The sequence below is a fragment of the Pectinophora gossypiella genome, chromosome Z (genome assembly GCF_024362695.1).
Source record: "Pectinophora gossypiella chromosome Z, ilPecGoss1.1, whole genome shotgun sequence".
NCBI lineage: Eukaryota > Metazoa > Arthropoda > Insecta > Lepidoptera > Gelechiidae > Pectinophora > Pectinophora gossypiella.
Genome location: NC_065433.1, coordinates 3,066,649 through 3,087,953, shown reverse-complemented (window position 1 = coordinate 3,087,953; position 21,305 = coordinate 3,066,649). Strand labels below are relative to the sequence as shown.

The following is a 21,305-nucleotide window of genomic DNA, read 5'->3' as shown; positions in this document are numbered from 1 at the left end:
TTCAGTCAGTAAGTTTGCAGAAGTCACAGTGTGTGTGTGTGTGTGTGGGCCATTTAGCTCGATGTTTACCTATTACTGTGAGGTTGTGGGTAACTTTCCTTTCCAACGTATATGTCTGAAGGATCGCTTTCCGTCTCGTTACCCCCGCGTAGGACGATGTTGTTTTTACTCAATGTTTAAGGGCATGTATTAATAGTATATGTATGTAAATTAACATCAAATATTTGACGTCTTTGTGAAACAGAAAATCAATACCCTGTTTGTTTAATAATCATAAATAACCTATGTTTATTACTATCATGATAGCAGACATAGTTTGAACGAAACAAAATCAATACCCCCACCATTTTAAAGAGCCCCTTCACACCCTTCTTTCTTGTAATTTAGTGCTGAGGCATGTCTCTCTTGTTTCTATGTTATCTGTGGTTAGTGATGATGACCCAGCCGACTTCTTTAACTCCAATGTTCATGCGCTCGCATGTGGCTTAGCCAATCTTGTTGGGAAACTTCCTAGCACAATGCAGACATGTGTGATGTATTAACATCTTTGGAACGAAGGAGGTGAATTTCGGGCCTAAAGAAGAAAGAAGAAATACTTACCGGACATCTTCTAGCTCGTAGAACATATCCTTGGAAGAGTCGTGTATGTATATCTTGACCATGGGGCTGTCCATGTACTGCATGGTGAGCTGCTTCGGGAAGCTGCGCACGAAAAGGGCCTTCACAGTATCGATGGAGGTGATCTCATTCGGCAGTAAGGCGCGTTTAGTTTCGTTCCTGTACTGCAAGAACACCAGCCCTGCGAACATAATAATAGGGTTGAAGAGTTTTTCAAACATACGCCATATGGTGGTCTAACCTAGGAAGGATGCAATATACGATCCTGATGACCCGATTGCTCTAGCTCTAGACGCAGCCAATCAGCTCGCGACAATACACTTCAGGAACCCGGCGTGGTCGACGATCCCTCATTTAGCACTTTTCGCTGTCGGCCCAGTAGGATTGATTTCTTACAAATATAATCCTATCAGACGACGCCTAAAGTCTGAGGTTCGCGCCCAATTGGGCACTCTCGGGCCTGTTGTTTTTTTTTGTACCGGGTGAGACCTCTCAGCGCCCATTTGTCCGGCTTAATAGTTAATGTGCGCCAAATCTACATCAAGCCACGCCAAAAACTAAACAATTACAGGCCGTTTCACCCAGAGGGCGCTTTGAGCCGAGATTCGCGTCCATCTGACGTGACCCTTTGGTCAAGCGGTCCTACTGCTTGTATCGGGCACCCTCGGGCAAGTTGTCCTAAATTTTGTACCGGGTCGGAGTCAGCGTTGCCCATTTCTCCAGTCAAGTAATAAGCTACTTGACAACCCAGTCAAATAAGATACTATATAAGAAACGTCAAAACGAAAGTTTCCGTTGGAGTTTGTATGGAACGTACTCATTGTTACTTAGTTAATAAATGAAATTCGAAAATAAGTAAATAAATAAATAAAAAGAGTTTATTTCGGACATGTTCCATAGTGGTAAGCAACAAGCAATAAACAACTTAATCTAGTGTTAGTAATAGAACGATTAAAAAAATAAAAATAAAATAAAATAAAAATAAAATAAAATAAAAATAAAATAAAATAACATTTACACACGACACGGCTCGACAATTATATATAAAAAGAAAATAAATCGAAAAGTAAAATAAGATTGGTTTTTGATCATATTAGACTAGCTTCTATTTCTAGATTAGCATTTTATAAATATCTTTGACCCAGTCCAATACCCTATTAATGTCAAATGCCATCTGAAGCAAATCTATAAGTAAAAAAATAGGTCGCTAAATATTTTGGCAAACTAAGAGTTTTCCTGAAATGTTGATTAACAGATATATTTCTAACTACAATCTACTAATGATGATTTTATTTTTGTGACGAATTTACGTGTTCCTGATTATGTGGCAAATTGTATTCTTTTATGTTTTATTGAAATATTATAAAACATTATTTTTTTGGTCTTTTCATAGCATACCTGGTATTCTTATACCATGGGTAACACAATCAAACAAAGAGATAAATGTCATTCTGAAAGAATCAGACCCGCGAGAAATTGCGGAAAACAACCCAAAATAATTTTAAATTAATGGTATTATTACCCCCACTTAACATCATCATCATCTCTCTAGCATTGTCCCGTTTTTCACAAGGTCCTACCTAACCTAACCTGAAGATTTATTTATTTATTTATAAAGGTACATACAAAATTACAGTGTAATCCAATGCGCTGTATGTCGAGGAAAAAAATATATAAAAACTAATATAACACAAAATAAAAAATGAATGAAAAAGAAACAAAAAGAAAAATAAAACTATGAACATGAAAAACACTAAAAAAATTAAAAAATACAATTTCAAAATTAAAAGGTAAACTATCACACAAAAACATTAAAATAATAATGGAAAAAAAAAACAAAACAGTAAATCATTAACAAATCTTCTCGCAAAAAGTCAAACACTCTCTCCATACACTCCACCAAGATTTAACAGGACCGGAGCCCGCGAAGGGATAACCAGCAAAGTACAGGTAAAATGTATTTCTCGGGCATATGGGTTTCCTCACGATGTTTTCCTTCACCTCTAGTACGTGATAATCATTTATGATCCAAACGTGAAATCGAAAAACGATTTCGTAAATCATAGGTTTCGGCCCGTGCTGGATTAGAACCTGCGATCTTATAGTGAGTGTCAAACGTTCTACCAACTGGTGTATGGGTCAAAAAAATGCTAATAGTTTAACACTTTCATGAACAGAGCGTCTTATGACGTTCCGATTCCAAGGTGTCATATTACCTATTATGAACCATCAATGACCCATGATCTCTGTCCGTGAAAGGGTTAATAATGAAAAATGGTGCTAATTAAAGTCAGTTTATTAAAGTCAGGGGCAGTCATGCATGACCATGGCACGTGCAGTATGCACATTGGCTGTAAAAGCGATAATTTTATTCGATATACCCAAAGGTCACACACTGGGGCATTTTATCCTGCCACTAGAATTTTAACGTCATCAGCGATGCACGAAATAATTCCACTCTCACCATTTCATCCACGGACTCTTCTGAGCGTTGGGCTCACGATCCGGAGGTCTCGGGTTCGAGTGGGGACATACCAACTGCTTTGTGAGCCCTGGTTTGGTTAGGACATTGCAGGCTGATCACCTGATTGTCCTAAAGTAAGATGATCCGTGTTCTGGAAGGCACGTTAAGCCGTTGGTCGCGGTTACTACTTACTGATGTAAGTATGTAGTCGTTACATGAGCCATGTCAGGGGCCTTTGGCGGTTTAATAATAACCAAGGGTTGATGAGGTTGGTAATCCACTTCACGGCCCATACACATTTGAATGTGAATTTTGTTATCAAAACCTCACAATAGATAAACTAGTTTCCAACAAGGTAGAAATAGAAATTAGTGGTCTTACTTTTTATCTGGAATGCAATGTAAGAATGCAGTGTAAAGAATTAAAGGTTTTGTTTAAAGCGATAGGTAAAACATGAAATCTCTTGTAATACCTAAAGGCGTGAGCAGAGCCGCAGAGCCACAAGTAATCAAATACAGTGTATGTTGCAACAACAATAACTTCACGCCTGCATCTGTAGGGGTAGGCAGAGGTGTACAGTATACACACCCATTCCACGCCGCAAGTTACAAGTTATAAAATATAAGCCCTACGGGTAGTGGTTACAGGAGGTCGGAGATCAGCTGAGCTAGGTTACACAGCTGAAATCTGAGAGGTGCTTTATTTGTATGATATATCTCTGAGAGTTCCACAGCTTACTAGGTGGTAGGCAAACGATCTAAGCTGTAACTCAGAAAATATTCACACTAGAAATTTTAATATCAAATGCATTGAGTGCTGCGTTGGCAGTGCGGACGCGGTCTTCTTCTCAGGCACGTCGTAAAATCCTACAGACTGGGTTGTAACAATAAAATATGTTGGATATGATAGTTTATCATTTACCGATAATTATCCAATAGTTTTTTTATAAAGATAATTTTTAAATATTTTATTTTTACAAAACGAGGATGCGTATTTTTATCTGTGTTACAATACCCGAAACACGGGCGGCCATGATTGAGCTTCGTGTGACGTCACATTTTACAAAATGTACAAAATCTATCTATTCGGTTTCAAGTTATACTGTTTGACAGCTTTTTTGCTTATAGAAATATGACGACACAGGGCAAAATGCCACGTGACCAAGCGTTTTCGCGTGGAAAAATAAAGTTTTTTTTTCTATTATGCAAAGCTTTTTCGAGAAAACAAAAGCGTTTATATTTTTTTTTTACATACCTACTTATCCGAAATCTAGGTAGACAATTGTTATGGGCGATAGGCTGATTGATTTCTAGTCATTACAAGGATCATCATATCCATTTTAGGGCTTCGCATCAAAAGTGGCAGCAAGTTGTCTTTTTGATAATTTTGACCCTGTCCGCCTAATTAAGAATTACGTGTGTGAGTTTATATCACGGACTAGAAGAGGTTGGAAGAGCCAAGTATGATCAAATGGTATTTCAACTTTGCACTCCACTCGTCCACAAACTTTACGACACCGTATATAAAAAATCAAATCAAATATCGACTATCAAAAAATTAAATAGGACTATCACGCAAGAAGATTCCTCCTTATCACAGGATAGCTAAAAACCTTAGTATGATAGGCTATTTATCAAAAAAATACATTTGTATGTTAGTATGTTAGGAAAAGTTCTGATAAAATTGTAGCCTATCACATAAAATATAGTTAGTAGTCGCAACATGAGCCATGTCAGGGGCCTTTGGCGGTTCAATAGTAACCCTGACTTACAACCCACACGATAGAAGACAGGAAAGCTAAAAACCTAAGTATGATCGAGCTGGACACGTGTGCCGCATGCATCCGGAACGATGGGCAAAGATCATCACGCACTGGGTACCACAGGACGGACACCGTAGACGTGGTAGACCCCGGAAACGATGGCGCGATGATCTCGACGGTTATCGAAAAGACTGGATAGAGCTCGCCATAACCGGGATACTTGGAAAAATATGGGGGAGGCCTTTGCTCAGCAGTGGGATCATATAGGCTAATAATAATAATAATAATGATCGGCTATTTGTCAAAACAATATTTATGTATGCAGTATATTACGGAAAGTAATGATAAATAGACATTGCCATTGGCTATAGAATTTGAGAAACAGTAGAGCTATCGTAGTTATCTGTCTGCAGGAATAGTAGTAAAAGAGAGTGGGGTTGAACCGGCGACAGCGGTTCTCATACAAAATGCGCGTTTGGGTCTTTCCAACCTGTTTCTTCTATTGCGGGATTTCATCATCATCATCATCAGCCCATTAACGTCCCCACTGCTGGGGTACGGGCCTTCCCTATGGATGGATAGGGAGGCCGGGCCTTAAAGCATCACGCGGGCCCAGTGCGAATTGATGGTTATTAACGACTGCTAATTAATGCAGCCGGGACCAACGGCTTAACGTGCCTTCCGAAACACGGAGGATCACTCGAGAAGTACTCGACCCATCACCCAGTCACCCATCCTATGAGCGGCCTTTGCGGAAGTTGCTTAACTTCAACAATCGCAGACCGAGCGCGTTTACCGCTGCGCCACCGAGCTCCTCACTTTTGGATTTATATATATCTATTACACGCTATTAACTAAATCAACATACTTACCTGATAATAGTCTTGGTCTAGGTAATGCGAATTACTTGATTAAGATGACTGAATTATCGACTGGACTGTACCAACACTGTAATTATTACTATATATAGGTGTGGGTTTGATTCTGCAAACTGCATTATTAACGTTTAACTACAGTAAATGTAATTGAATATTACAATAGACATGTATCTAATGCTGCAAGCAGATCAAAATTATTCAACATAGAGTACGTTATCAGAATTTTCAATTAATAATTCAATGACATAACCACCGCGGTAGCCAGTTGGTAGAACCGTAGAACACTTGCCTCTCATTTTGAGGTCGCAGGTTCGAATCCAGCACAGGCCTAAACCAATTGTCGAATTTGTTTTCGAATTCATGTTTAGATCTTAAATAATTATATCACGTGCTGAGCACGTGAAGAAAACATCGTGAGGGAACCCACATTCCCGAGAAATGCATTTTCGGAGGTATGTGACCTAACCTGTATTGGATTTTCCCTTCGCGGGTTGGAAGGTCAGATAGGCAGTCGCTTCTGTAAAAAACCGGACCTGTCAAATGTTCAGGTTAGGTAAGCGGACCCTTTGAAAAGCGGGATAATGCTAGGAGGATGATGATGAAATGCATGACATAACAAAATATTCTATATAGCTCACACAGTAGGTATGATGCTCATACGTAGGTATGATGCGCCTCACTTGTGGCGAATTACCTATTCTACCGGTTCTTTCGTCCATGTATGCGTTTGGCGTTTGACATGTGTACTTTATTTGTTGAATAGTGTTATTAATTAGTGGTATTATACTTCTGAAGTACAAACTGTAACAATAGCGGAATATTGCATTGAGACAAACCTGCAAGGTTTAGCAATGCGATTCAATTGTATCTTTATGTAAAATGTTTTCAACAATAAATTATTATTAAAAAAAAAAATGGAGACTCCAGTTAGTGATTCTAAAATGAGTATAAACCTAAGAACAGAGGTCGTTTTTTGTTTTTAACCGACTTCAAAAAAGAAGGAGGTTAGCAATTCGACTGAATAGGTCTGTAAGGTATATAAAAAAATACTTTAACTTTTCATGCATTTGTTAATTTTATACCTACAATTTTATAAAATATACCCTAAAATAGGCTGAATGACGTTTATGCTTTTGCCTTTACTTAGTTTGTATTAAATTTTAATAACATTTTGTTCTGTGGGCGGTCCCTAAGAGTACTCAGGCCTAATAAGATATTTTTCATTTCTTTAACTAAGTTTGTATAGTTTATGCTTTTAATAAACATGATAAGGGCTAGTAATCCTCATTATTACTGACCGCACACTCGCATTGCCCTAGTGGTGACCACAGATTATATCAAATTTTATTTATTATAAGTAAACGGCATTTGGCAACGACAATTTGGGTAAACAGATTACCTTTAAAGGTCACATGAATCTATAAATAAATACAATTATTGCTAAAATAAATACCATCCGACTGTTTTTAAGGCTAAAAATAAGGTTTTATAATTAGTGTAATTTATTATTCCCTTACATCCGAATTGCATAATATTCGCATATGTTAATCTATGTGGTCTTTTAATGACGTGTGCATGTATAATAAATATATAAAATACATATAATAAATAAATAATAGTAATAATAGTTTATCCTGTAAATGTTTTGTGAATTTGTGTGCAATAAAGTGTTATTATTATTAAATAAACGAAGAGGCAAGATGATTGGAAACTTAATAAGACACGACGAATTTATTAAAAACATTATAGAAGGGAAGCTATAAGGAAAAAAGGGGAAGGCGAATACCAAGAAGAGCTTAGCTTGGAACAGATTAAAGAAAAGGCGAACGTCGTGTCTTATAAGGAGGTGAAGGAATTGGGTCTTTGATAGACAAGAATGGAGAATGCTACACCGACAAGAGCGTGACTCTTAAGTTAGTGATGATGTCTGTTTACGCATTTCTCAGAGATAAATTCTTCTGATGACGTCATCAAACTTTTTCAAGTTGACTAAATAAAAATTATGTAGATGTGTAATTGTAACCAAGTACGTAATATTATTTATAGAAAAGGTTACGTTTTACAACTATCATGTTTTTTTTAAAGCCTCTTACAGCATTGACTACTGCGGCTGGACAAATGGAGAGCACTGAATATTTTCCCGTCTACACATATGCGTCAAGACTGACAATGTAGACAAAAACACAGGACAATTTTGTGTAACTCTGTCCGTCTGTTACCTTTTCACACGTTCTTAAACCGCTTAACCGATGTGGGCAAAATTTGGCATGGAGATATTTTGAAGAACATAAGATAGTCTTAATCTTCGAAATCATCCCTAAAGGAGATAAAAAGGACGGAAGAAAACATGTCGCTTGTGACAAGCGAAATGCACGCCAAGTGAAAGAAGGGAAAGGGGTGCGTTAGGATCGCAGTAAGTGCGATTCCATAAAATACATGTGGGAAACATACTTTAGCAATAGCTAGCAAACCGCGATCTGTATTCCCCTACCTACCCGCAGATACATGGGTAAGTATTCAAATCTTCATACTAGATCAGGAACTGTATCGCGAGCATTTTTTTAATTTCACTTTTGTTTAGTTTTAAAATTCCATCCGAATCACGCCAGCTAATAAAGGTATCTTTTCATCTAGTAACATCTTTTCCGTTATTCCCTCCTTCGGATCCTATAAGACAAAATCAACGTAGATATCACCGTGCATGTCGTCTTCAATTTAATTATTCTCGCCTATCTTAGTGAATGACATCACAAGCAAATCTATGTATTATAGTATATTACCAGAGTTAATCATATTTCACTGCTGGACTAAAGCCTACACATTATTCACTTTCTCCGATCCTGTGCGAAGTCCTGCCAAACCCCGATAGGCGTTAAGTTCATCAAGCAGATCTACCTCATCGTCTGGGTTCAGACGTCTTGACATAATCTACAAAGGGCCAAGACAACTCATACAAGTAAGGAACGTGGTACATACCCAAAGGTCTTTCTAAGGTTTTGCTGGGAGTCCTGACCACCGGTAGTGAGGAGCGCTGCTTGCCTCCACGGCGGAACCCCGTGGATGCAGTCTCCACCTCAGACATGATGCCCGGGTCATCGTCGAACAGCAAGGCATTGTTCGGCGGAGGATACCGGGGCAGCGGCGGCTGGAGCAGAAGCTACAGTTAGTGCATCATAGTTTAATAGAGTGACAAGGATCTTTTGGCGCGTGGTAGACATTGACACGAGGGCACTGGTATGCATCATTTCCATACATTCTCCATTTACAAATGATATACAACAAAAAAATACGTTTTCATAAGATGCGGCGTTACTATCGATTTCATGCGTCAAAAGATCCCTGTCGGTCTACACATTTCACGGGTTAAAGTCAGTAATAGGTTAGTAGTAGGTTAGAATGTTAGATAAGTGGGCTGTGAAAAACAGTTTTTTTTGACGTCCCCAAGAAGACAATGTTGATTTTCGAAAAGAATTTGTCAGTTTATTTGTAACGTTAATATAAAGAAACACCAAATCATTAATTTACATTAAAAAGTAAAGGAAAGTAATCTTTGCGGATTGTCGAAAACCGACAAAATATACTGAAGGCTTTGTGATAAATGAGTCTAACCGCGTTTCTGTCAATAGAGAATTGGAAAGTTAGTGTTTTTCGAAATCATCGAGAATCGTCGTAATAAAATTGTCGGCCATCGCTAACAGTAGGTCTGACATACCCATTAGCAACACATCTTCAAACCAGATAAGTATCCATGTTATCTCTATCAAGAACTCTAATCCCTATCCGGGTTTTTCCTGTACCTCATCGACAATGCCACGTGTATATTTTTTCCAGTACTTTCATTCGAACCCTATTATGTCAAAAAGGATCGCCACAGACGGGTCAGAAATCAGAAACCCTGGAAAGTTTTATTCAGGTAGCAACACTTTTCCTTGAACTTAGCTAGTTGAATACCATGTTCGCTTTTTCATTTAATTTTGCTTTCAGGGAGCTTCCAAACAATGACATCGCCAAAGAATGGTCAAACGCCCACTGAAATCGCACAACCATGCAATGTTCTATCGCGTCTTGGGGAAGGTCCTTTAGAGTAAGGTGTTGAATCGCAAAAGTTACTGGATTAGTTTTTGTACATTAGAAATAGGAGCGGACCGAAAAAGCTTCCCTGTGGCACAAGTAAATATTAGTAGAACGCATAAGCCCAATGTAAGTACTTTCTCAAAAGAAATGTGAATTAAAATTTTCAATCAGTTAATGAGTGTTAATACTAAATTGAATATTGCCATTACGACGATTTAGATCAGAAAATGATCATGCATGATTTTAACAACTTGGAGGAATATAACATTTGAACATTATCGCTGATTCGATGATTGTTGCGTATTTACTTGGCATTTAATTTATTGTAGATACACAGCTGCATGTCACATAGATTGTATGAAACAATGAATTTGTATACAAATTCAAATAATGTAACAAAAGACTCTGGACTGCCCCGGCTCTGTGCACTAAGATTCAGAACAGCGGCAAGTATGTTGGTAGCAGTGCATGGTATATCTATTATAAAATATAATATTTCGAATAAACGATTTTGTTCTTAGTAAGATTCCCCTTTGTACCTTTCGCATTCGAGGATCTAATATTCGAACGGGCTTCATTTCTCGATCTCGGTATTTCGTAACCGTTGCGTATTCTGCGATGTTTGGTTCTTCTCGGCCGTTAGGCTGAAGATACACAGAAATAAAACAAATTGAAGAAAACAAAACAAAATGTAAGTACTTTATATTCTTAAACAAAAGAAACGCTAACAATAACAAAGCGCTAAGAATAACAAAGAGTTTAAAAACTGAAACCCGATACGGAAAATCGTGCTAGTAAATATTTCTCCGAAATTCTTACCTACAGCAAAATTGGACGTAAATTGCCCTTTGAATTGTGTTTTTGACGCTTTGTCCATTAAGGATAACGGACGTCAGTAAATAACGTATGTGTACTTATTTTATACGCAGTAGTGTTACTGTATTGTACAAGAGAAATCTGGAAAAATATCCATCATTATAGACTGACAAAGTACCTGCTGACTGAACTACTACTTAATTAATTGCGCCAAAAGCACTTGGCTTAAATTATTCTGAAAATTCGTTCCATTTATGTAGTTTTAGACTTAGTATTTTATTTGCAGCCAAAACCAAGTCATAAAGGTGTAGCAGTATTTAGCATGCATTAGAATTCGGCAGTTATAAAAGTCCAATCCAATTAAATGCTTGAGTAGCAATGTCCAGAGCGCCCACCATTAACCTCTTTGTAGGTATTTTGTCGCTATGCTACAGCCACGCAGAGCCCTTAATCTGGTGTCTAAAGTGCCGTTTCTTATTTTCTTCTCCTCAGCCGTAATACTTTGCGAAATGACGTATTTCAGAAAATAAAAATTGACCTTTAACAAATCCAGTCGGCCTATTGACGCAGCAAATTCTATCGACGAAGATAAGATTCGAACAATCATTAGAACAGGACTTGGTGGCATCAGTGGTTGTGGTCTCTCGAGCTAACAAGTGAAAAGCACCAGAACAAACACCAAGAATTTCAGTTTTAAAATGGACGTCAGAGTTCACAGGTCTATTGCTATACGTTTTGTAGGGACTTGGTCACAATAGGTCTTGTTAGGCCGCAGTGGTCTTACGGGCTGTAGCAGCTCGAGGCCTTTCACACTCAAATAATAAAATAATAATAAGACGTTATCTGGCAGGCAATGCCCTTGTATTGCTGGTAGTGCAAGTGGTGGTGGAATGCGCGAGATGCCAAACAGCGCGATATGTATTAATGGTTCGTCCTCTACCATGGTATCCTAATGAGATAAAGCTATAAATGTCTTACGGCTGTTGGTCGAACCCAGAGAAATGCTTTGCGCCGCGCTCCACATAATCAGAAGATAAATATATTAAATAGTACGTACCTCAATGTCCAGAGATGAAATCTGGGTTTGATGATGTGGGTGGATGTAGAAGTGGTTGCCGGCAAGAGTGTGCCGACGAGGGTCGTCACGACGGGAAGTGCGTCCACGCACCGGTCCGCGGCTCGCCTCCCCGTCGGAGAGACCACCTACACAGAAAGAAACTTATAAGCACATCAAATTATTCATCGATGTCTCTAGCAAGCCTGTTCCTACAAGGCTAGCCAGCTTTGTTATCTTATTATACAAAAAAATCTTTAGATAAATATCAACTTTTACGGTAGAGAAAGTTTAGAATATTTATTTTATAAATTAAGATACAAAATGGATCTCAATTTAATTAATATATATAAAATTCCGCGACAAAAGGCTCTCCTCAATCCTCAGATCTCTTATTGACTGGATTATTTTTATATTCAATAAAATACCAACATTATTAGTATTCAATATTCTAAATAGATGGCGCCGAAGTCGGCTTAATGACGAAACATAGATCGAAATAATTTCGCATGTTTGGGAGGACCCGCTGGTGTAATGGTTAACAATCTCGTCCCGGGTTTAAGTCCCGTCCGAGTCAGACCTTTTTTCCTTCTGAGTTTCCTTGCACGGGTAAGTGCTTAAAAAGAAAAATCAATATTTTTTGTTTTATAAAGTATTTGAAACCGTCTTACTACAGGATAAAATTTGATGGTGAAATTTGTTCTAGGCTTCGTATATAGGTATATACGAACTAGGTGAATACGCTCCGTTCAGCAGATCTGTATGCAGGCTCACAAAAATATTAATTGGATTGAGGGACAAACTTTGTTGTAAGCAAAAATAGGCCCTGTCAAATACTAGTGTAAAAGATATTCATATCAAAGAATATTCCACAATCGTCCTAATTATTCATGATTCCAACAATAGTGCCAATCTACAATATGCATCGGAAATAACGAAAATACCATACGCTCTGTGAAACAATATTCAATTAACAACTGAAGCCTTTACAATTTCCAACTAGGTGTAGGTGGCCGCACAAATTAGCCCATTCAAATGGAAAACGCATTCTGATTCCATCGGTTTTTCATGGACACCCTATGTTGGCAACACCAACTAAAAATTTTTTTTTATTCTTTAAGGTGGTAACATGTAATATCTCTCTTCCTGTGCAACTACATACAGTGTGCATCGTTTCGTAACTGCCCCGGCGTTTTATTAACTAAAACCCTAGCAGTTGCCTCCCTCAACACATTACACTACTAGAACTCGTGCAATAGTCCTTCGAGCCGGATTTAAACCTATGGATATAAAGATTTTGTTTGCTGCAATAAACAACGTTGTAAAACAGGAAATATGATAACCCAGAAGCTTTGAATATATACGTAAAGTCAATATCCGGTTACCATCTTTGACTTTACTTTTGGTTTTAGCTTTAATGAAATGAACTGTCATTTTTCGTATCTTCCTGCCTAGGCAGGAAACTGAGGACTAGTTTATAAATAGATTAATAGGCAGTTAGACAGTTTGCTAGTATTTGCAATTTTCTAGTATGACGATGAACCCCGTGTTACGTTATATATTAGAGCATCAGAATATCAAATCTTACGACTTTTTATCAAAAATGGCGGTAAATTGGCTACTTGTTCTGCACGAATTGATTTACATGCGTCAGTTACGAAATTTTATTCTCATTAAAGTATTTCATTACTATTACTAAAACACAAACAATTTGCACAATAAATTTACACGATACTGTGCTATTTACTGCACTAGTCAAAAAGTCCGCCCCTGACTAATCCGTGCGCAAAGGTGCATATTACACTAGCCGCATTTCCTCGCTGTTCAGCAATGGACAACCTTTGAGCCAAGAACGATCCGGCACGGGGGATGTGATTTGTAGGTCTTTATAAATACATTTGTTAGCCGCCAAATAACTTGACGGCAGCTTTACATATTGTGGGCTGCGTGAGAGGACTAATAACGTAGCGCAAATTTTACATGTCAATTTTTAATTACTATTCTTGTAAAACTTTGGCAGATTGTCAGGTCGGCGGCCGTGATTGTGTATCCTTTTATCATGATCTAACTCTTGCGCAATTGACAAAATAATGATACACCGGGACAACGCACAGTCATGTACCACTTTGGAACATGGCAGTTTCATAAAATCATTAAGGATCGCAAAGATTAAGATGGATTAAGTAGCGATTAGTAGCGATGAAAACGATGCACGGAAACAATGGCGGATGTGCCACACAAACGAGCAATAATATCTATATCAAGGATGACAGGGTACAGATTTTAATGTCTATTAGGCCCTGTTACATTTATCGGACACGATGCGTCGCAAACTCCTGGTCGCCCGACATCGGCGCATTCTGCACGACCAGTCGCCTAATGTACGAGTAATAGAGACTTATTAAAGTTGCGACTGATAAAATAATGAGACTGTCGTGCAGTGTACAGACTTGTGTTACTTTCGAACTTGTCAGTTTTATAAATTCGTCATGGATTACAAAGATTAAGATGGATTTAGTCGGGTCAAAATGATGTGCAGAAATTATTAAATTATGTTACCATGGAAATGAGTTCTAGAACACTCCCTCAGCTCATGTTTACATTGTTTATTTTTAATCGAATTTTTATTCCTGTAACATCAGAACCCTCTTTTTTCTTCGTCGAAGTCAGGTAAAAAATCGTATAAGACATTAAAAATCAAACCTAAAGTCCCACATGAATTTTCAATACTAAGTGTAAGCGAGACAGACAATTCGCGCGCGCGCTCCCTCTTTTTTTCTTTCCGTAGTATTATTATAAATTCTATGGTATTGATTAGTGTTGATACTTCTGGTTTTGTCGTTACCGGTAGGGATAGCGTCAGTTGTGTTTGTTTGGTTTGAAGAAAAAGATAACAAAGTTATTGGCACATGTACTGTACGTATTTAATTAGTGATATGCATTAATTGTTGTACGAGGTTATATCCATTAGGCTCATCAAACGAAATGCGGTGATGGTTACTTTTGCTCGATTCGAATATTTTGAATTTAATATTCGTAGGTAGGTACGTAAAGCCTTGTATCGACTAGGCGACATTTCGAGCGACATGTGTCTTCGGAGACACTAACACCTGTATAAGTAGTTGAAGCGTCCGGTGCAGTCTGTCGACAAATGTCGCCAAGTGCAGATCAGTGCATGTGTAGTTAAGGCAAATTATTCGTTCACATTTCTATTCATAATATCCCACTTGACTTTTGACACTTCCAGATCATCTAGTGCTTCACTATGCAGCACAATCAGGATCTAGAATCAACATAACAAAACATTCATCCAAATATAAACAGGGACTGAAAGAAATGCATTATAGATTAGATCACATAACCTAACCTAACCTACGAAACACGGAAGCGCCACTTAAATACATTGTATAATGGCACATACATGTTATGCAAGTAATATTATCAGTCGCAAAATTTGTTTTTTTTTTTTAAATTATTTTCAATTCTATGCGATGCAAAATTCTACTTGATATTAACTAAGAATAATCAGCTGAATCATCCCTCTCGGTATTTGTTACGATGTCACTTACACCCCATACTATGTATAATACAGGTATCCGTACAAGTAGGTATGGGTATTAGTGACACCGTTTTGTGTATTTTTTTTAATTATTTTCTGTTCCGTACTTTTGTGACGGAAAATTCCACTTGATATCTTCTCAGAATCATGGCCTGAATCATCCCTCAAATATTTCGTTACGATGTCACTAACACCCTGTATACAAAACAAACACACTCACGCACCCTCTCACACACACAAACTTATTCTTTGCTGTACAGTGACAGGGTATTTTGTACATACTTAATTAATTGTTTCTAGCTTTATCTGAGCAACTTTGATACCGCGCTGCCGCCGTTTCGTAAATTACAAACCCAATTAAAGAAAATAGTTTCAAGTTGTTTGAGAATTGGAAATGATTGTGCAATTCTGTAAAATTCGAACTCGAATTTACGTCGCACTTCTATTCTAATTTTAACCGTTTTAACTTGCGAAGTAAAGGTGAAGAGGTATTTGAAGGAGCGTTATATCGCCAGTGTACAGCTAATTACGGTTTTTTTTAAGTGACTTTCTGTAGGTGTGCCGCAGATGACATTAACTGTGTGATGCTCTGTCGCGGGGCCACCACCTCCAATTCAGTTGAAAACGATATAGATTACTGTACGTACCATGTACATAGTGTACGTGAAAAGATTTTATGTGTACGTGCTATAATTAGAAAGAAAACAACAAATTAAAGTGGCTTCGCTGGAGAGCATACTCCCCAGCGGAGCCACTCAGTTTGCATACTTCGAGATGTTTTCTTCCTGTAAATTGAAGTATAGTTTGATGTACGTACTACGTACATAGTGTACGTGAAAAGATTTTATGTGTACGTGCTATAATTAGAAAGAAAACAACAAATTAAAGTGGCTTCGCTGGAGAGCATACTCCCCAGCGGAGCCACTCAGTTTGCATACTTCGAGATGTTTTCTTCCTGTAAATTGAAGTATAGTTTGATGTACGTACTACGTACATAGTGTACGTGAAAAGATTTTATGTGTACGTGCTATAAATAGAAAGAAAACAACAAATTAAAGTGGCTTCGCTGGAGAGCATACTCCCCAGCGGAGCCACTCAGTTTGCATACTTCGAGATGTTTTCTTCCTGTAAATTGTAGTATAGTTTGATGTACGTACTACGTACATAGTGTACGTGAAAAGATTTTATGTGTACGTGCTATAATTAGAAAGAAAACAACAAATTAAAGTGTATATGACGGCATGAACAAAACGTGAAGCGCTGAAGATTTTAAGAAACAATCTCCTTGCGGGAACTTTTTATCTATGCACAAACTACTAAGAGAACCTATTTCAGACGAACGTCTCTCATACAAAACAAAGAGCCTCAGAATTTAGAGTATGACACTTGATTTGACATATAAAATTATATTGCCACACGCAAAAATAATTGTGGGGTTGCCATAGTAATGATATGGCACGGCGTGGCAGTAGTGATAGCTTTAAATTATTTAGATTACTTTAAATTTTGATGACAAGGTTTATAAAAAAAAGACTGCAGTTTACTTGTATAACATTTTATTTTTTAATTTTGTTTTATATTTTATGGATTTTTTTTCTGAAATAGAGCTTTATTATTATTATTTTAAATATGCCTTTTTGCATTAATGGCAAACTTTCCTCTAAACTCTCTAATCTAGAGACATCTGTACCCTTTAATATTTTGTTTATAATAACACTGCTAATCTTGAGAGACCCGGAAAGTTTTTAACAAAAATGTCTTTGTGCAATCCGCATGGCAAACACAATTGTTCCCAGTAGTCCTAAGCCTTCGCAAATTGTCATCACACAAACACTGTAACTTCTGCACTTCTAGAGTTCTTCCTAGCTCACTTTTAGGAAACTGGTGAAATATAGCGTCTTTTCGTCTTTTCGCTTACTTATCTTACACTCATACTGTATGGATATCACAGTTTTCTAGTTGAGAGGCTAACTACGGAATTTATTCAACGCAAATTTCACTCGATCACTTACATTTATAAAACTACAATGAAACAATGATTGATTTTGGATTTTGTTTGGTTAGGACGCCGGGCGGGCAGCGCTTGCCCTTGTGTCTATGTTTATATCCTAACCTAAGATTGTCCCAAGATGGCGGAAGATCGCAGAGGGGTGAAATGAAGTAGGAGAGGGGTGAAGTAGCTGTCATTTTCTAAACTCGGTACATTTGCGCTATGGTACAATTTTTTTGTATGAACATTTCCGGCCGTGTATCTATGACAGATTTGACATAAATTGTCAGTGCCGTACCGATCCGTCACCAAACCTTGTCATCAAAATTTAAAGTAATCTAAATAATTTAAAGCTATCACTACTGCCACGCCGTGCCATATCATTACTATGGCAACCCCACAATTATTTTTGCGTGTGGCAATATAATTTTATATGTCAAATCAAGTGTCATACTCTAAATTCTGAGGCTCTTTGTTTTGTATGAGAGACGTTCGTCTGAAATAGGTTCTCTTAGTAGTTTGTGCATAGATAAAAAGTTCTCGCAAGGAGATTGTTTCTTAAAATCTTCAGCGCTTCACGTTTTGTTCATGCCGTCATATACACTTTAATTTGTTGTTTTCTTTCTAATTATAGCACGTACACATAAAATCTTTTCACGTACACTATGTACGTAGTACGTACATCAAACTATACTACAATTTACAGGAAGAAAACATCTCGAAGTATGCAAACTGAGTGGCTCCGCTGGGGAGTATGCTCTCCAGCGAAGCCACTTTAATTTGTTGTTTTCTTTCTAATTATAGCACGTACACATAAAATCTTTTCACGTACACTATGTACGTAGTACGTACATCAAACTATACTTCAATTTACAGGAAGAAAACATCTCGAAGTATGCAAACTGAGTGGCTCCGCTGGGGAGTATGCTCTCCAGCGAAGCCACTTTAATTTGTTGTTTTCTTTCTAATTATAGCACGTACACATAAAATCTTTTCACGTACACTATGTACATGGTACGTACAGTAATCTATATCGTTTTCAACTGAATTGGAGGTGGTGGCTCCGCGACAGAGCATCACACCATTAACTACTTAGCCGGACAAATGGGGAGAGCTGAGGGCCCAAAAAATCTAAGAAAACAGGCGTGAGGGTGCCGCGAACCTTGAATCAGGGCGTCTGAGGATTATATTATAAAGAACCAATCAACCCTAGTGGGCGGATATTTATTTATTTTCTTTTCACTTTACAGTGCAGAAACGCCAACGCGCCGCCCGTTAAACTTGAATAATATAAGCACGCAGACTTAAGAAACATAAGTACATTTTTTTTTTTTTTTTTGACGTGACTTATTGTAGATTTGCCGCAGATGGCATTAACTACTTGGCCGGACAAATGGGGAGCGCTGAAGGCTCTCACCCGGTACAACGTTTAAGACAACAGGCCTGAGGGTGCCCAGTTGGGCGCGAACCTCGGCTCAGGGCGTCGTCTGAGAGGAAAAATATTTGAAAGAATTAATCGACCCTAGTGGGTCGATAGCGATAAGCGCTGAATGAGGGAAATCGTCGACCACGCCGGCGGGGTCGGTATCGGGGTCCTGAAGTGTTTGGTGTCGCGAGCTGATTGGCTGCCTCTATGGCTAGGGTAATCGGGTCGTCGGGATCGTATATTACGTCCTTCGGACGCCGATACTTTTCAGTACCGTCCCTAAGCGGGATGTATTCGGAAGCCGCAACTACCAGGGGATTTGGGTGGTGCGGAGCAGAATCGAAAAAACGTTTGGAAGCTAATTTGAGCCATTGGGCAATGGTTGGCAGACCTAGGTCAATGTGCAGATTTTCATTGCGAAGGAACCACGGAGCTCCCGTGGCTTTCCGCATGAAACGATTTTGTATTACCTGTAGACGGTGAATTTGAGAGGGGCTCGCGTGAGCGAAAACTACCCCTGCATAGGTCATGATCGGACGGATGCAAGTCGTGTAGATTTTCACCTTATTCCTAAGGGACAATTTACTTCGCTTGTTAAGGAGACAATGAAGACGGCCCATTACAAACGCGGCGCGATCGCGCACTCGTTTGATATGGGCCTATCATAAGTACAAATTAATCAACTTAACTAGGTACTTCAACATGGAGTAAACAATATCAAAACATATATCGCACATCACTCATCATCTCGCAAAAGCTCAGACACTCACGACACACATGTATCGTCTCACTCACAAACAGATCACACTCTGGTGCTGATGCAAGGAGAGCATTAAGCATGTGCAAGGCACGATGGAGTAGCGATAATGTCTTAATAAGGGAATGCGTGGATCACGGGTATGGTAGCTCTTCAGAGAAACGCAAAAATATCCCAGTCCTTTTTGCAAATATTTAGTTAGAAGTTTTGTATGTCGCCAACTTACTGATATGCACGGGTCGTCAAGGTCACATATTGACTTTAAACGGGTTGGTTTCTTAATAACAAACCTAATTTTGTGACGTCCTTATCTTTTCCGGGCTAGGCTGTATATTTTCTGTTCTTAGGTCCGTAACATAAACACAGAACATAAGCAGCCTATATACCTAAGTCCCGCTGCTGTGCATAAACCTCCCCTCCGCCCCCTCGCCCCTTAGCCTGGATCTAAAAGTGTTTCTAATAATTTGCTCGACGATGTAAGGAGCTTACGAAGAAGGTTCTCATTAAAACTTGTATTAAAGGAACTCAAGTTATAAGCTAAAGGGAACGACAATGTCGGAAGTGTACTCCACTTGGCTGTTCGCGTTATAAAAGTAGAAGCGAAGCGCTTCATCATCCCCCTAGCTCTCTCTCTCTCTCTCTATTTAAGCTCTTGTCGGTGGAGTATTCCCCCTAGCACTATCCCGTTTTTCACAGGGTCCGCTTACCTAACCTGAAGATTTGACAGGTCCGGTTTTTACAGAAGCGACTGCCTGTCTGACCTTCCAACCCGCGAAGGGAAATCCAGCCCAATACAGGTTAGGTCACACACCTCCGAAAATGCATTTCTCGGGAATGTGGGATTTCTTACGATGTTTTCCTTCACCGCTGAGCACGTGATAATAATTTATGATCAAAACATGAATTCGAAAACAAATTCGAGAATTATTGATTTAGGCCTGTGCTGGATTTGAACCTGGGACCTCAAAGTGAGAGGCAAGCGTTCTACCAAGGACTACCACGGCTTGAAGCGAAGCGCTTGGTGCAAATATTAGGTATTTCAACAAGTATGGGTAACCCGGCGTAGTTTTATACACGAATAGTAGAATTGTGGACCGTCTAAAATCGTGTTGGCAGCAATCCACATAGACTTTTTTTGTCAATTCAGCAGGCCTATGCGTACTTTACGCGTATTTGCATTAGATCTAACTTCTGGAACAGAATCGGGTAATTCAGTTTTTAGTTACATATTGACTTAATGTCAGTCAGCGATTTGCTTATACAAATCCCGTCCTGAATGATTCAAATTGACAACTGCTGTAAATTCATTAATAGCCACACAAAGTAGTATATAAGACATGCCCATATATGCGGCCAAGATTACTAATTTGTATACACTTTGAAACCGTGTCAAATTAACTTTTTTGACAAATTAAACCTTAAGTCTCGTTAAATGTCAAATATGAGAGTGCGACAGGTTCCTTCTTTTATTGTAATATTTCTTTTCTGTTTTATTTCTGCCTTCCATGTCTAACACTAAGTCGTTTTTTTGTACTCTTTATTTATTTATTTTTAATTTATTGTGCGGGTACTCGCGTTTCACCGATCGGCGTGGGTTGAAAATCAGTGTTGCCCTCTGGGTAAATTTTCACTGAACCCTGGCCTTTTTTGGTGAGCTGCGGCACCCATACATACCTTTATGTTTTCTAACTAAATATTAATGCGTGTATATTCTAATGCTGTAAATGTATATGTGTGTCGTAGGTTTTACCTAAATAAACTTTTTTATTATTATTAATATTACAGGGTTCTAAAGTGGGTACATGATAAAATGATGATGAGTGGGTTGTAAAAGCCTGATGACATGATATTGCTCGTGACTGTATATGTTACTCTAATAATAGACACAAACCTGAATAAAGATTCAG

At 38.4% G+C, this 21,305-nt stretch overlaps 1 protein-coding gene across 15 annotated transcripts in view; it reads right to left on the bottom strand.

Annotated features, from left to right (window-relative positions):
* Positions 1-21,305, bottom strand: part of LOC126380060 (coiled-coil domain-containing protein AGAP005037) — a 246,107-nt gene that overhangs the window by 120,780 nt on the left and 104,022 nt on the right. For 14 of the 15 annotated variants that reach the window (XR_007568418.1, XM_050029236.1, XM_050029234.1 and 11 more), the window contains 4 exons: positions 11,670-11,815; positions 10,336-10,440; positions 8,699-8,867; positions 601-799 (listed from right to left, as the gene is read on the bottom strand). Coding sequence is in view for 14 of the 15 variants with exons in the window: in XM_050029236.1 (XP_049885193.1) it covers positions 601-799; positions 8,699-8,867; positions 10,336-10,440; positions 11,670-11,815 (619 nt within the window). In the remaining variant the exon portion in view is untranslated. The remainder of the gene's footprint in view (positions 1-600; positions 800-8,698; positions 8,868-10,335; positions 10,441-11,669; positions 11,816-21,305) is intronic. The other variant, XM_050029241.1, reaches the window with a different exon arrangement.